At 45.5% G+C, this 14,989-nt stretch overlaps 1 protein-coding gene across 1 annotated transcript in view; it reads right to left on the reverse strand.

Moving 5' to 3' along the window:
* The window catches only part of IL15RA (interleukin 15 receptor subunit alpha), a 52,226-nt gene that overhangs the window by 18,864 nt on the left and 18,373 nt on the right, over positions 1–14,989 (reverse strand). The window contains exon 2 of the mRNA XM_081210440.1: positions 621–812. Within this exon, the coding sequence (XP_081066566.1) occupies positions 621–812 (192 nt within the window). The remainder of the gene's footprint in view (positions 1–620; positions 813–14,989) is intronic.

The raw sequence follows: 14,989 nt of genomic DNA on the forward strand, positions 1-14,989 counted from the left end.
TCTGGTTATCTCTCACTTGGACTACTGCAATGCGCTCTATGTGGGGCTACCTTTGAAGGTGACCTGGAAACTAAGACTAATCCAGAGTGCGGCAGCCAGACTGGTGACTAGGAGCAGCCGACAAGACCATATAACACCGGTCCTGAAAGACCTACACTGGCTCCCAGTACGTTTCTGAGCACAATTCAAAGTGTTGGTGCTGAAAGTGTTGGTGTCTTGAAAGTCCTAAACGGCCTTGGTCCTGTATACCTGAAGGAGCGTCTCCACCTCCATCGTTCTGCCCGGACACTGAGGTCCAGCACTGAGGGCCTTCTGGCGGTTCCCTCCCTGCGAGAAGTGAGGTTACAGGGAACCAGGCAGAGGGCCTTCTTGGTGGTGGCACCCGCCCTGTGGAACGCCCTCCCACCAGATGTCAAAGAGAAAAATAACTACCAGACTTTTAGAAGACATCTTAAGGCAGCCCTGTTTAGGGGAGCTTTTAATGTTTAATAGGTTATTGTATTTTAGTGTTTTGTTGGAAGCCGCCCAGAGTTGGCTGGGGAAACCCAGCCAGATGGGCGGGGTATAAATAACAAATTATTATTATGAGCCCCATCACACAGAACGCAGGTACTACTTACGGATGCAGCTCAGGGTCACCTCCCATTGGAACTTTTTCGTTGTGTCGTTCTTCCTGCACACGGCCAGATTGGACGTTCCTGCTTTCCTCTTGTAATTCTTGACGCACGAGTACCGCAGTTTGTTGCCGTCGCCGCTCCCTTTAGGAACCTCTGCATTTTGTACCTGAGGGGGCTCACCGCAGTTACCTGGGGCTAAAGGCAAGGGCACAAGAAGAGCGGGTTGTTAATAGACTTAGGTGGGGGGGACGACACCCCTAACCCCTAGAAATTAATAAATAGCAGGATGTGGATTATCTGGGATGCGGAGGGAGAAAGACAAGCTGCAGAGGAATTCCCTTTTTGCAAACTCAGGGGAGCGTTTCAGCCCTGTTCTTGAGTTTGTTTAAAATCTAAAACAGCTTATCTTGTATTCCTTTCTTTGAATTTGTGCCATTTGGGTTTTTGAAACCTTTTGTAAAGGCAATACAAAAATTTTCACAGCTGAGTCCTCAACTCTTTGTTACTGTGCTTGGCTTTCTTCAAGTTGGGCTGTGTCTAAAACTTGCCATTTAGGTTTTCAAACCTTTTTTGTAAACTCAGTTTTAGAAACTGTACCTTTGAGTCCTTAATCCTTTATTACAGGTTACATACGCTTCAGGTTACAGACTCCGCTAACCCAGAAATAGTGCTTCAGGTTAAGAACTTTGCTTCAGGATGAGAACAGAAATCGGGCTCCGGCGGCGCGGCAGCAGCAGGAGGCCCCATTAGTGGTGCTTCAGGCTAAGAACAGTTTCAGGTTAAGAACGAATTAAGTACATAACCCGAGGTACCACTGTACTGCGCTTTGCTTCACTTAGGCCGAGCTAGGATTATAATACTTCAGAATTTTTGGGAGTTTTACCCCCTTTCTTTGAATTTGGTCATTTAAGGTTTATGATTTCTCTATTTCCTTCTGAGGAAACGGAATAGTTCAGTGAAACGAGGTTTGTAGCCGGCATCCCATTAAGGCTTTGTTCAATTCTAGGTTTTTCTACGTTTTCTCTTAAACTTTTTGTTTTTTATTTAGTTTTTTCCCATAAGATATTATTTCTAGTCAATTACTTCTCGTTTCAGGGATTTTCACAGTACAGTGGTACTTCGGGATGTGAACAGGATCCGTTCCGGAGCTGCGTTCGCATCCTGAACGCAACATAAGCTGCAATGGTGCACGGGGCGCGTTTTGCCGCTTCCGCGCATGCGTGTGACGTCATTTTGAGCGCCTGCACATGCGTGAGTGGCGAAACCCAGAAGTAACGCAATCCATTACTTCCGGGTTGCCGCGGAGCGCAACTTGAACGTGCTCAACCCGAAGCACATTCAAGCCGAGGTATGACTGTATTTCATTTGTTTTGTGTATTTTCTCGGTTCCGTGACTTGTTTTTTTTCTAGTGGCAGAGGAATTCCTGGGCAGGCCTATGCAAAATGACTTGGCCAAGCTAGGACCATTAATAAACAATTCAGGGCCATTGAGGGCCTTGGGCAATGAAAGAAAACTGTCCTTTCCCCCTTGGCCGTGAGATGTGAACAGACACGGGGGGGGGGTTTGGAAGGTTGCCGGGGTAACCGGGTGTGAGGTGACAGGAAAAGAGAGTCTTTAACAAGGTGTGCTGGGAAGAGGAAAGGGAGAGAAGAAAGACTGGGATCCATCTTGGGCAGGTTGGCTGAAGGCTGGCTGGGAGAGATGCCTTGGACTGCCGTGGGGGACAAGCCCCTCTTGAAATGACCATGTTGTAAGATCTGGACTCCCTGCATGCAGACTGAAGGTGTAAATAGGGGAATAAACTGTACTTCTTAAAGCTACGACAGTCTCCACCATGTTTAGAGGGCTATAGGTACTAGCCACCCCAGATATATGCCATTTTCATCCTAAGCTCATGGCTAAAAAGAACCCACAGGTAAGGAGGCAAAAGCCTTTGCGTTCTCCCATAAAAACCATTTTTAAAGGCAGCTAACACACAAAGACAGGGACGCGGGTGGCGCTGTGGTCCAAACCACTGTTTGGCTTGCCGATCGGAAGGTCAGCGGTTCGAATCCCTGCGACGGGGTGAGCTCCCGTTGCTTGGTCCCAGCTCCTGCCAACCTAGCAGTTCGAAAGCATGCCGGTACAAGTAGATAAATAGGTACCGCTGTGGCGGGAAGGTAAATGCCGTTTCCGCTGGGAGAGATGCCCTGGACTCCAGGGCTACACTGCTGTGGGGGACAAGCCCCTCTTGAGTGGACCGTGCTGTAAAATCTGAACTCGCTCCATGCCAACCGAAGGTGTAAATAGGTGAATAAACCATATTTCTTAAAGTTGTCACAGCCTCTGCCGCGTCTCAATTCTCCAAAGGAGGATCCCTGCCTCGTATTGGAAGGATAACAATGCTGGTGTCCGGCTGGGCACCCTGGGGAGGGAATTCCTGAGGCTTGGAGCCATAACTGAGGATGCCCCGTCTTCTCTTTTTGCCCACTTTGCGGGGGCACCTCGAGCGTAACCTCTGAAAATGACTAAAATATACAGACTGGTTGGTACCAGGAATTTTTTTTTGGGGGGGGCAGGGGTGGAATAGCAGAGAGACCAGAGGGCAGAGAACCCCTTTCTTCTGCAAAACAGAAGGAAAGACTTCCTTTCAAAGTAATACAGTGGACGCTCGGGTTGCGAACATGATCCATGTGGGATGCACGTCTGCGCACGCGTGGGTTGTGATTCGGCACATGCGCATGCACGGCCGCCGAACCCCTGAAGTAACCCGTTCCGGTACTTCCGGGTTTTGGCAGTCCATAACCCGAAAAAACGCAACCTGAAGCGGCTGTAACCCAAGGTATAACTGCATAGTGTATTACAGAACACATTGTAGAGGTTAGCACATTTTTTGTAAGAAGGCAAGCGAGCGCTGCGACAAAATGTCGCAGTGCGGAGTCTATTTCACGCTATTCCTCCTCCCACCCAGTTTTCTGTTATTACACACATACACACACACACAAACTGAGCACACTCAGTTCCCACGGGTCTGTTTTGGGCATTCCTGTAGATTTGTACTTCTCCAAACAATGGGCTTCCCCCAAGCCTGACGATAACTTCCCTCGAGAGCACGTGGGGTGCCAAGCTAGATTACATAAGCATTGGCACTCGCACCCTGAACTTTAGAAGTAGAACAAATGGCGTAATGTCAATGGAACGGGGCCAAAATACCTCTGGGATGTAACTCTCCAAGTTTATGTATTAAGAGTTGTGGGTTGTTGTTTTTTTGTTTTTTTGAAGACACATCTTTTTTTTTTATAATAAATTTTTTATTGAGTTTTCAGATTTTATGTTGACATTACAAACACACAAAGACAAAGACAAACATGCATAATTTCAAATCCTTACTTTCTTAACCACATTCTCGGACTTCCCCACGTCACCCCTTCATACATCCTAATTCCAATAGTTGGCTCAGCAAGTTCTTACTTTCATAGGAAAGACACATCTTGCAAAGGAAAGGCAGGAATGCATCGACAGTGAAAGGCTTGCCAGCACAGCTGGGGTACCTCCCTTTTTGGGTGGGTGCGCATCTTTTTCCGCAGGTTCTTCCTCCCACCCCTTTGGAAAAAAAAACTGATTTATTATGACCTTGCTGACCTTTTATATCCCCGCTCAGCAATCTGCGCTGGGAGCCAGGGTGTTTGTTACCTGCCAAATTCAAGGTGTTGCTGGGGATGGAGGAATGTTTGCTGAATGTTTTCCTCCCTCTCTCTTAATGCCAGAATTCATGGACCTCCAACAGAGCTCAGTGTCGGAAGATTCAGAACAGGTGGATGAAACTTGTTGAGTCTGTGGTACAGTGGTACCTCGGGTTAAGAACTTAATTCGTTCCGGAGGTCCATTCTTAACCTGAAACTGTTCTTAACCTGAAGCACCACTTTAGCTAATGGGGCCTCCTTGCTGATGCCGTGCCGCTGGAGCACAATTTCTGTTCTCATCCTAAAGCAAAGTTCTTAACCTGAAGCACTATTTCTGGGTTAGGTGAGTCTGTAAACTGAAACGTCTGTAACCTGAAGCGTCTGTAACCCGAGGTACCACTGTATAAGGAATTGTAGCAATTTGATATTGGGCAAACTCTGGCCTTTAGGGGAAAGGCACACAGGATATGTATGTTTTATGTAGATGATTTAGAGCAGCTTTTGCCACTATTTGAGGCCCTCCAGAAACAGCTATGCTACAACTCATACTGGCTGCAGCCAATGGTAGGGAAGGGCAGGCTTAGAGGTTTTGATGATTCAATGGTATAGAAATCCTCTTAAAGAATAATGATAATTATTCTTTGGCCAGGGCACAGCCTGACTCCCTCCTTTGGCAATCTTCACGGAACTCTAGCTCAATGGTTGCCATTAATTTGATTTGAATTAATTTTATAATGAAATGATTTTAGAATGTTGTATTGAGCCTGGCTTCGGCTGGGGGGGGGGCGGGATATAAATAAAAATTATTTATTTACCGGTATATTATTATTTATAATAAAACGACACAGGACCAAAACACAGCAAGCGTATTTTTGCGCAATGCGTAAATGAATGAAAGGTAATCATTTCAGATTACCTTCACTGTTCTGGATCTAAAACTAAAACTAGCACGTATTAAGTTTAAGGGCACCTGGACCGTTAAGTCCAGTCAAATTCGACTATGGGGTGCAACGCTCATCTTGCTTTCAGGCAGAGGAAGCTTGCGTTTGTCCACAGACAGCTTTCCGGGTCATGTGGCCAGCAGGACTAAACCGCTTCTGGCACAACGGGACACCGTGATGGAAACCAGAGCGCACAGAAATGCCATTTATCTTCCCGCCGTAGTGGTACCTATTTATCTACTTGCACTGGTGTGCTTTCAAACTGCTAGGTTGGTAGGAGATGGGACAAAGCAACGGGAGCTCACCCCGTCGTGCAGATTTGAACCGCCGATCAAATATACCAGCCGAGGAATTAATGACCCTTTCTCATGCTAGGATTTATTTGATCGAGCACAGATTGTGTGTTACTCATGCGTAAAACAAGTGCTGGAAGTTTATGTCCCTTTGCTCTTCCTGCAGCTGCATTAGGAATGCGGGTGGCGCTGTGATGTAAACCACTAAGCCTCTTGGGCTTGCTGATCAGAAGGTTGGTGGTTCGAGTTCCCGCAACGGGGTGAGCTCCCGTTGCTCGGTCCCTGCTTCTGTCAACCTAGCAGTTCGAAAGCACGTCAAAGTGCAGGTAGATAAATAGATACCACTCCGGTGGGAAGGTAAACAGCGTTTCCATGCACTGCTCTGGTTTCACCAGAAGTGGCTTAGTCATACTGGCCACATGACCCAGAAAAATTGTCTGCGGACAAACGTCAGCTCCCTCAGCCGGTAAAGTGAGATGAGCGCCTCAGCCCCAGAGTTGTTTGTGACTGGACTTAACTGTCAGGGGTCCTTGACCTTTATTCTGCAGAAAACTGGGCAATTTATTTTTATTTATTTACTATTTCAATTTATTAGGCTGCTGACACATGTGGCGCTCCCAAACTTTTAAAAGCATAAAATAGCACAAAATCAGCAGGGGGGAAAGGAGGAAGCCCAACGATATCTTATAAAACAAACCCAACAAAACAGCAGCAAAACCAACATCAACAAAAAGCAAAATAATCCTAATCCATTAAGTGCCTGGAAGAAGCCACTAAGTTTCCACCTGGCGCTGAGAGAATGTTTATGGTGGCTCAAGGTGGGGAGAGGACTGTACCATATCTGATCAGGGGCATTGGGTTAGAAGAGAGACAAAGGGCTTGCTAAACAGTGGTACCTCGGGTTAAGAACTTAATTCGTTCTGGAGGTCCGTTCTTAACCTGAAACTGTTCTTAACCTGAGGTACCACTTTAGCTAATGGGGCCTCCCGCTGCTGCCGGAGCACGATTTCTGTTCTCATCCTGAAGCAAAGTTCTTAACCTGAGGTACTATTTCTGGGTTAGCGGAGTCTGTAACCTGAAGCGTCTGTCACCCAAGGTACCACTGTATTGCAAATGGAAGCCATCTGGTTCAGCAACTCCAGCTGCTTGCATCTGGGTGATAACCTCAATGGTTTTCCTTTACTACTTTCAGGAAAAGGTCAGACAGCTGTTTCAGGAAAGGCTAAAGGAGAGCATTGGGGGGAAATAAATCTGGGATCTCTCAAAGGCAGAAACATCTTGGAATGAAACAGAGTGAAATTGTGACACCCCCCTTTTGATTAGAGGTCATGCGCAATGTTGAGGCTGCCCCTGAAAATAAATAGAAGAAGAAGAAGAAGAAGATGAATTTTAACAGGGAGAAATGTAAAGTATTGCACTTGGGCAAAAAAAATGAGAGGCACAAATACAAGATGGGTGACACCTGGCTTGAGAGCAGTACATGTGAAAAGGATCTAGGAGTCTTGGTTGACCACAAACTTGACATGAGCCAACAGTGTGACGCGGCAGCTAAAAAAGCCAATGCGATTCTGGGCTGCATCAATAGGAGTATAGCATCTAGATCAAGGGAAGTAATAGTGCCACTGTATTCTGCTCTGGTCAGACCTCACCTGGAGTACTGTGTCCAGTTCTGGGCACCACAGTTCAAGAAGGACACTGACAAACTGGAACGTGTCCAGAGGAGGGCAACCAAAATGGTCAAAGGCCTGGAAACGATGCCTTATGAGGAACGGCTAAGGGAGCTGGGGATGTTTAGCCTGGAGAAGAGGAGGTTAAGGGGTGATATGATAGCCATGTTCAAATATATAAAAGGATGTCACATAGAGGAGGGAGAAAGGTTGTTTTCTGCTGCTCCAGAGAAGCGGACACGGAGCAATGGATCCAAACTACAAGAAAGAAGATTCCACCTAAACATTAGGAAGAACTTCCTGACAGTAAGGGCTGTTTGACAGTGGAATTTGCTGCCAAGGAGTGTGGTGGAGTCTCCTACTTTGGAGGTCTTTAAGCAGAGGCTTGACAACCATATGTCAGGAGTGCTCTGATGGTGTTTCCTGCTTGGCAGGGGGTTGGACTCGATGGCCCTTGTGGTCTCTTCCAACTCTATGATTCGAAGAAGAAGAAGAAGAAGAAGAAGAAGAAGAAGAAGAAGAAGAAGAGGAGGAGGAGGAGGAGGAGGAGGGGGAGGAGGAGGAGGAAAATCAGCACTGCCCATCTGGCTTTCGCCTACCTCATAGCAATCGTCCCAACTTTGTGAGGTTTGGCATTGGGGAAGTCTAGGTTTTGGCTGGAGGGGAGATTCTAGCCTCTGCCTGCCCCTCCTGCATAAAGGGTATTCCGTTAAAAATATCTGGGAGGAGAGCTCCAATATCCAGGCCGGGTTTGGGCCATAGCACTCCTCCAATGGGAACCCCTCGGGGTGTTCCCCTATTTGATATGGGTCATAGTGCACCCCTTCCATAGATGGTTTGATGCACTTCCAGCTGATGGAATAGTGCTGGCTTCCCGCAATGTAAATGCCAAAGAGTTCACATCTTCAACCGATAAAGTTGTGGCCTGTTTGAACCCAAAAACCCATACAGTGGTACCTTGGTTCTCAAACTTAATCCGTTCCGGAGGTCCGTTCCAAAACCAAAGCATTCCAACACCAAGGCGCACTTCCCCATAGAAAGCAATGTGAAACGGATTAATCCCTTCCAGACTTTTAAAAACAACCCCTAAAACAGCAATTTAACATGGATTTTACTATCTAACAAGACCATTGACCCATAAAATGAAAGCAATAAACAATGTACAGTGGTACCTCAAGTTAAGTACTTAATTCGTTCTGGAGTTCCGTTCTTAACCTGAAACTGTTCTTAACCTGAGGTATCACTTTAGCTAATGGGGTCTCCCGCTGCTGCCGCACGATTTCTGTTCTCATCCTGACGCAAAGTTCTTAACCCGAAGTACTACTTCTGGGTTAGTGGAGTCTGTAACCTGAAGCGTATGTAACCTGAAGTGTATGTAACCCAAGGTACCACTGTACTGCAATTACCCAATCAATCAGGAGCTGAACTGGGTTCCACAGTGTCACAAAAATAAAACAAAAAGAGCCGCAAAAACGGAAACGCAAAATAAACAGCAAAAACAGACAGACCTCAGCATAACACTCAAAACAGAAGCATAACACTCAAAGCGGAGCATGTTCGACTTTCAGAAAAAAATCGCAAACTGGAACACTTACTTCCAGGTTTGCAGTGTTTGGGTTCCAAATTGTTTGAGTTGCAAGGCATTTGAGAACCAAGGCGCCACTGTATGCTGCTGCCGTGTCTGGTTATTCACTCCCTAGGGAACTGTGGGGTCTCAACACGCGATTATTTTTAACCTTCTCGCTCCTTACACAGCTGCCTTATTCTGTCGCAAACTGCTCTGCAAGCATTTTGGGTGAAGCGAGAAATATCTTAATGAACCAATATGCAATGTCTAAACTACGGAAATTACTCCTGCTGCTAGATATAGCGATAGCAACCCACCTGGCTTTAAAAAAGACAACTTCATTGAGAATACGACAGTATTCATCCAGATATCAGTTTCTAGTGCAATGCAAATTACATTTTCAAACTCCTTCCCAGAAATTCCTACGGCTCGGTACGCCTTTTCCACAGCTGCTACTACCGGTGAAACATGCCTCCCTCTGACAATGATTTCTCATTGTACTTTAAGGAATTTCCTAACATCGGGCCACTGGTTTTTACTTTTGCTTCTGTTTTATTCTTACATCCCCCCCCCATTGTTACAGTGTGTTCTTTCTTCCTTTTTTTTTATTTCGGTGAATGGAAAACCTCATTGCACAATTTCCTTCAACAAAAGTAGGCCAAAAATAAGAGCCGTTTCATTCTGGCTGGTCATCTCAATACTACTACTACTACTAACAACAACTGTAATTTTTTTTTAAAAAAAAAGCTAAAGGAACATGGTATAAGAAACTGCCTTAAACCGAGTCGCTATAGCTCAGTACTGAGTACTGTTTGCACTGTAGACTTAAAGTAGTTTCATGCCACTTTAAACAGCCACGGCTTCCCCCCGCTCTCACACAAAGAATCCTAGGTATTATGGTTTGTTAAAGTTGCTGAGAGTTATAAGGAGACCCCTGGTCCCCTCCCAGAGCTACAAACCATGCTGAAAAATCAACCCCTTTTCCCAGGGTATTCTGGGAACTGTAGTTCTGTGCCTCACATCCACACTGGAATTCAGTGAGGATTTGAAGCTGCTTGTGTCTCTGTTTGTGTGTGTGTGGATGTGTGCATCTCTGGCATCCACACGACAACCTTCTCATCCAATTGGCGGCCTGCGTCACCCCCTACTTTTTTGTGCAAATCTGGTATATCAGAAAAACACCTGTTTTCTTGGAAGGAAATACTTCTGTACGTACCCAGATGAGACCTCAGGTTTCTTGGCTGAGAGCGACACGCCCTTTTAAAAAAACTGCTTTTTAGTGCAAATTGGAATTGTTACACTGTTTCCCCCCACTTTAAAATGTTATTAAGCAGTCAAATTATTTTACGAAACAAAAGCAAGTGTCAGGTGGCGACTTTCTATTCTAGATCCACATGGTTGGATATGACATCGGAAAACACAGAGAGGTTTAATCTGAAGTCAGACTAGAAAGCAAGATTCTTGTTCTCAATAATAGTGGACTGCGGTATATAACCAGTACAGTGGTGCCCCGCAAGACGAATGCCTCACAAGACGAAAAACTCGCTAGACGAAAGGGTTTTGCGTTTTTTGAGTCGTTCCGCAAGACAAATTTCCCTACGGGCTTGCTTCGCAAGATGAAATGTCTTGCGAGTTCTTGTGAGTTTGTTTCCTTTTTCTTAAAGCCGCTAAGCCGTTAATAGCCGCTAAGCCACTAATAGCCGCTAAGCCGCTAATAGCCGTGCTTTGCAAGACGAAAAAACCGCAAGACGAAGAGATTCGCGGAACGGATTAATTTCATCTTGCGAGGCACCACTGTACCAATAAAGTTAAATCTGGTGGGAACGAGTTTGGTTGTTAATATACTCCAAAAACACCAGCCACAAGGTCAAATGAGTCAACTCTTCTGAAGATATGAAGGCGAAAGTGTGAAATCCTATTCTGTCCTTCAGCAACAGTCAATCTAAACGCAGCCAACAAATATAATGTAAGAGTTTTGAACATTAAGTTCTGCCTTGGCACTTTCAAGTAGATATGGCACGTACACAGGTTAAACAAATTCCTGCTGGTTTGAGAAGTATTTTTGTTAGGGATTGTGGGACAAAACCTGCCAAGGAAAACAAAGAATTTATTTATGTATGCTACAACAGCAGCACGAAAGAACAATGGCAAGAGAAATTGATGAATTATGCAGAACTGGCCAAACTGATTTACAGATTGCGAGACAAGGGCAATTGTGACTTCAGGGAGGAATGGGAACTATTTAAAAAGACAACAAAATGAACTAGACTCCTTGGCAGGTTTTGAATAAACATTCACAAATTCATTGGTTGATAAGATGATGGATAGATATGTAAGGATATGTTGTTGTTGTTTAGTCGTTTAGTCGTGTCCGACTCTTTGTGACCCCCTGGACCTGAGCACGCCAGGCACTCCTGTCTTCCACTGCCTCCCGCAGTTTGGTCAAACTCATGCTGGTAGCTTCGAGAACACTGTCCAACCATCTCGTCCTCTGTCGTCCCCTTCTCCTTGTGCCCTCCAACTTTCCCAACACCAGGGTCTTTTCCAGGGAGTCTTCTCTTCTCATGAGGCGGCCAAAGTCTTCAGGATCTGTCCTTCCAGTGAGCACTCAGGGCTGATTTCCTTCAGAATGGAGAGGTTTGATCTACTTGCAGTCCACGGGACTCTCCAGAGTCTCCTCCAGCACCAGAATTCAAAAGCATCAATTCTTCGGCGATCAGCCTTCTTTATGGTCCAGCTCTCACTTCCATACATCACTACTGGGAAAACCATAGCCTGAACTATACAGACCTTTGTTGGCAAGGTGATGTCTTTGCTTTTTAAGATGCTGTCTAGGTTTGTCATTGCTATGACATTGTAAGGATATGTACAATTTTATAATATGCAGAGAAAATATGTGAAGAGAAATCAGGGAGAGGAACTGAGGGAAGTCCTTGGTGGGGAGAGGAAGGGGGGGGGATAATGTATGTGATTATAAGGTTTGATAATTTGTTATGTGGAAATTGATCAATAAAAAATATTTAAAAAACAAATTCCTGCTGGTTTGCAGAAGTTATGGTGGACGGGGAAGTTCTACTTGAGAGGAAGGGACAAAAAGGGGAAACAGCGACCCATGTACAAAATGTGTGGACACAACTTTGGAGGGGGGAACCCATAGGCAGTTGGGGGTGAACAGGGGTGATGACAGGAAAGGGGGGGAAGAGTCTAAATAATTTGGGAAGAGGAAGGACGTTTCTGAAGAACAGAGGCATGCATTTGTTCGAGGAAATGAACAAGCTTCGGGGGAAACGAGAAAACAGCACTGTGCAACTTTTTTCTGAGTAGCCCTTCCAACCCAGGAAGGGATGCAAAATCTTTATGCTGGAGATGCAACAATTAAGCCATCTTCAGATATCGGAGAAGGGCTGTTGTGTAGATGATGGAGGGTGTTTGTTTTCTGTGCTCCAGAGGGCAGGATCTGGACGAGGGATTCCCCCGTGAATCTAAGCCACATTTCAAGAAAGCTAGTATGTTAAGAATATAGGGGTAACCTCGGTTCTCAAACACCTTGGTACTCAAACACCTTGGAACCCAAACGCTGCAAACCCGGAAGTAAGTGTTCTGGTTTGCGAACTTTTTTTTGGAAGCTGAACATGCTCCGTTTTGGGTGTTCAAAGTGTTGGTGCTGACATTTAAAAGCCCTAAACCAGGGGTCAGCAAACTTTTTCAGCAGGGGGCCGGTCCACTGTCCCTCAGACCTTGTGGGGGGCCGGACTATATTTTGGGGAAAAAATATGAACAAATTCCTATGCCCCATAAATAACCCAGAGATGCATTTTAAATAAAAGCACACATTCTACTCATGTAAAAACACCAGACAAGCCCCACAAATAACCCAGAGATACATTTTAAAGAAAAGGACACATTCTACTGATATAAAAACACGCTGATTCCCGGACCATCCGCAGGCCGGATTTAGAAGTCGATTGAGCAGGATCCGGCCACCGGGCCTTAGTTTGCCTACCCATGCCCTGAACGACCTCAGTCCAGTAGACCTGAAGGAGCGTCTCCACCCCCATAGTTCAGCCTGGACACTGAGGTCCAGCTCCAAGGGCCTTCTGGCGGTTCCCTCTCTGCGAGAAGTGAGGTTACAGGGAACCAGGCAGAGGGCCTTCTCAGTAGTGGCGCCCTCCCATCAGATGTCAAGGAAATAAACAACTACTGTGGTACCTCGGGTTAAGAACTTAATTCGTCCTGGAGGTCCGTTCTTAACCTGAAACTGTTCTTAACCTGAAGCACCACTTTAGCTAATGGGGTCTCCCGCTGCCACCGCTCCTCCGGAGCACAATTTCTGTTCTCATCCTGTAGCAAAGTTCTCAACCCGAGGTACTATTTCTGGGTTAGTGGAGTCTGTAACCTGAAGCGTCTGTAACCCGAGCTACCACTGTATCTGACTTCTATAAGACACCTGAAGGCAGCCCTGTTTAGGGAAGTTTTTAAAATTTGACGAATTATTGTATTTTAATATTTTGCTGGAAGCCGCCCAGATTGGCTGGGGAAACCCAGCCAGATGGGCGGGGTATAAATAATAACTTTATTATTATGATTATTATTTCCTTATTTATTAAGTTTGTGTAGAAGCTTAGAACCGTATACAGTGGTACCTCGGGTTACAGATGCTTCAGGTTACAGACTGGGGTTAAGAACTTTGCTTCAGGATGAGAACAGAAATCGTGCTCCGGTGGCGCGGCAGCAGGAGGAGGCCCCATTAGCTAAAGTGGTGCTTCAGGTTAAGAACAGTTTCAGGTTGGGACAAGGATAAGTGTGACTTTAAAGATGAATGGGAACCCTTTACGAGGTATTTGAAGACACAACAAAGCGAACCGGGCTCCTTGGCTGGTTTTGAATAAACATTCAGAAACTTTTTATTGATAATAATCAGCTAAATAGTCTGAGGATCTATACAACTGTGTAACATGCAGAAAACAGCATTTTTAGAGAAATCAAAGACTGGAACTGAGGGAAATCGGGGGTGGGTGGGTTCTGTGGGGGGAGGGAGGGGGAGGGAGGGAGGAAAAATGGGGGGGAAATAAGGATGATATGTTTCTGGATAATATGTTTTGTTTTAATTTTGAATAAAAATGTTATTTAAAAAAAAGTACAGTTTCAGGTTAAGAACGGACCTCCGGAACGAATTAAGTACTTAACCCGAGGTACCACTGTAGTTGGAAGGAGATTAATCTAGTCCAACTCTGCAAGGCAGGAATCGCAGCTCAGGAATTCCAGACTGACAGCAGTCCAGACTCTGTCTAGAAGCCATAAATAAAGGGGAAATCCACTACCTTTGGAATCCAACACTCTGAAACAGCTGGGCTCCCCAAGGAGCCCAACGTTGTCTGACAACAACCGATAAGCATCTTTTAAAATATTAACCCCAGATGAAGACTGGAGTGAGGCACAAAGAGGAAGCTATTCAGCCGGCACCCAAAGGACGCCTGTCTAATGTTTAACAGGAAAAACATTCCACGGGGAGGCATTCCGTTCTGACATAGTGTGGAAAAGACTCCCTGGAAGACCTCACCTGCAGAGCGCAAGGGTCTACTGAGTATATAAGGGGGAAGAGATGATCTTTTGGGTTATTCCAAGGCTTTATGCATCAAAAACAGCACCTGGAACTTTGCCCTGATTGGCGGCTGGCGGAATTCTCCCAACCTCAGAGTGTTGGAATGCAAATAGATCTCTTAGGTCTGTCTGCTTTACGGTATTGATTTTGTGGTGAAATATGTAGGACGGGCCAGAGTAATGTCTGTGAACCTCCTTAGTCAATTTCTGAACAATCATATGTGTTGTGTATTGAGTCAAAGGATTTTATATCTGTATTATTATTGTCTGTATTTGCATTAGGGTAAAGTAACTGCCTTTTGGTTCCAGAGGGTACAGCTACTATTGGTTCATTTAAGCTGCTGTATTTGGATCCTCTGTCTTATTGGTTCCCTCCAAAAGGCAGGACTGTGATTGCCTGATATTGTTCCCTCCAAAATGTATCCTTTCTGGCTAGTTCCCTGTCCCTATAAATGTAGCTTTCCTCTCCCCAGTCTTTAGTCTTGTTGCTTTAATAAAGAAGTGTTACTAGAGAACTGTCTCCAGCATGTTATATCAAGAGAGCTGAAATCACAAACCCCACGTCACAACAACTGGCGACGAGGGTGGGATCCGGAATGCTGAGGAGCGGTTAAACGCAGCCCTGCCTCAGAGTCCGGAT

The sequence above is a fragment of the Podarcis bocagei genome (assembly GCF_964188305.1).
Source record: "Podarcis bocagei genome assembly, chromosome: 10".
NCBI classification, from domain to species: Eukaryota; Metazoa; Chordata; class Lepidosauria; order Squamata; family Lacertidae; genus Podarcis; species Podarcis bocagei.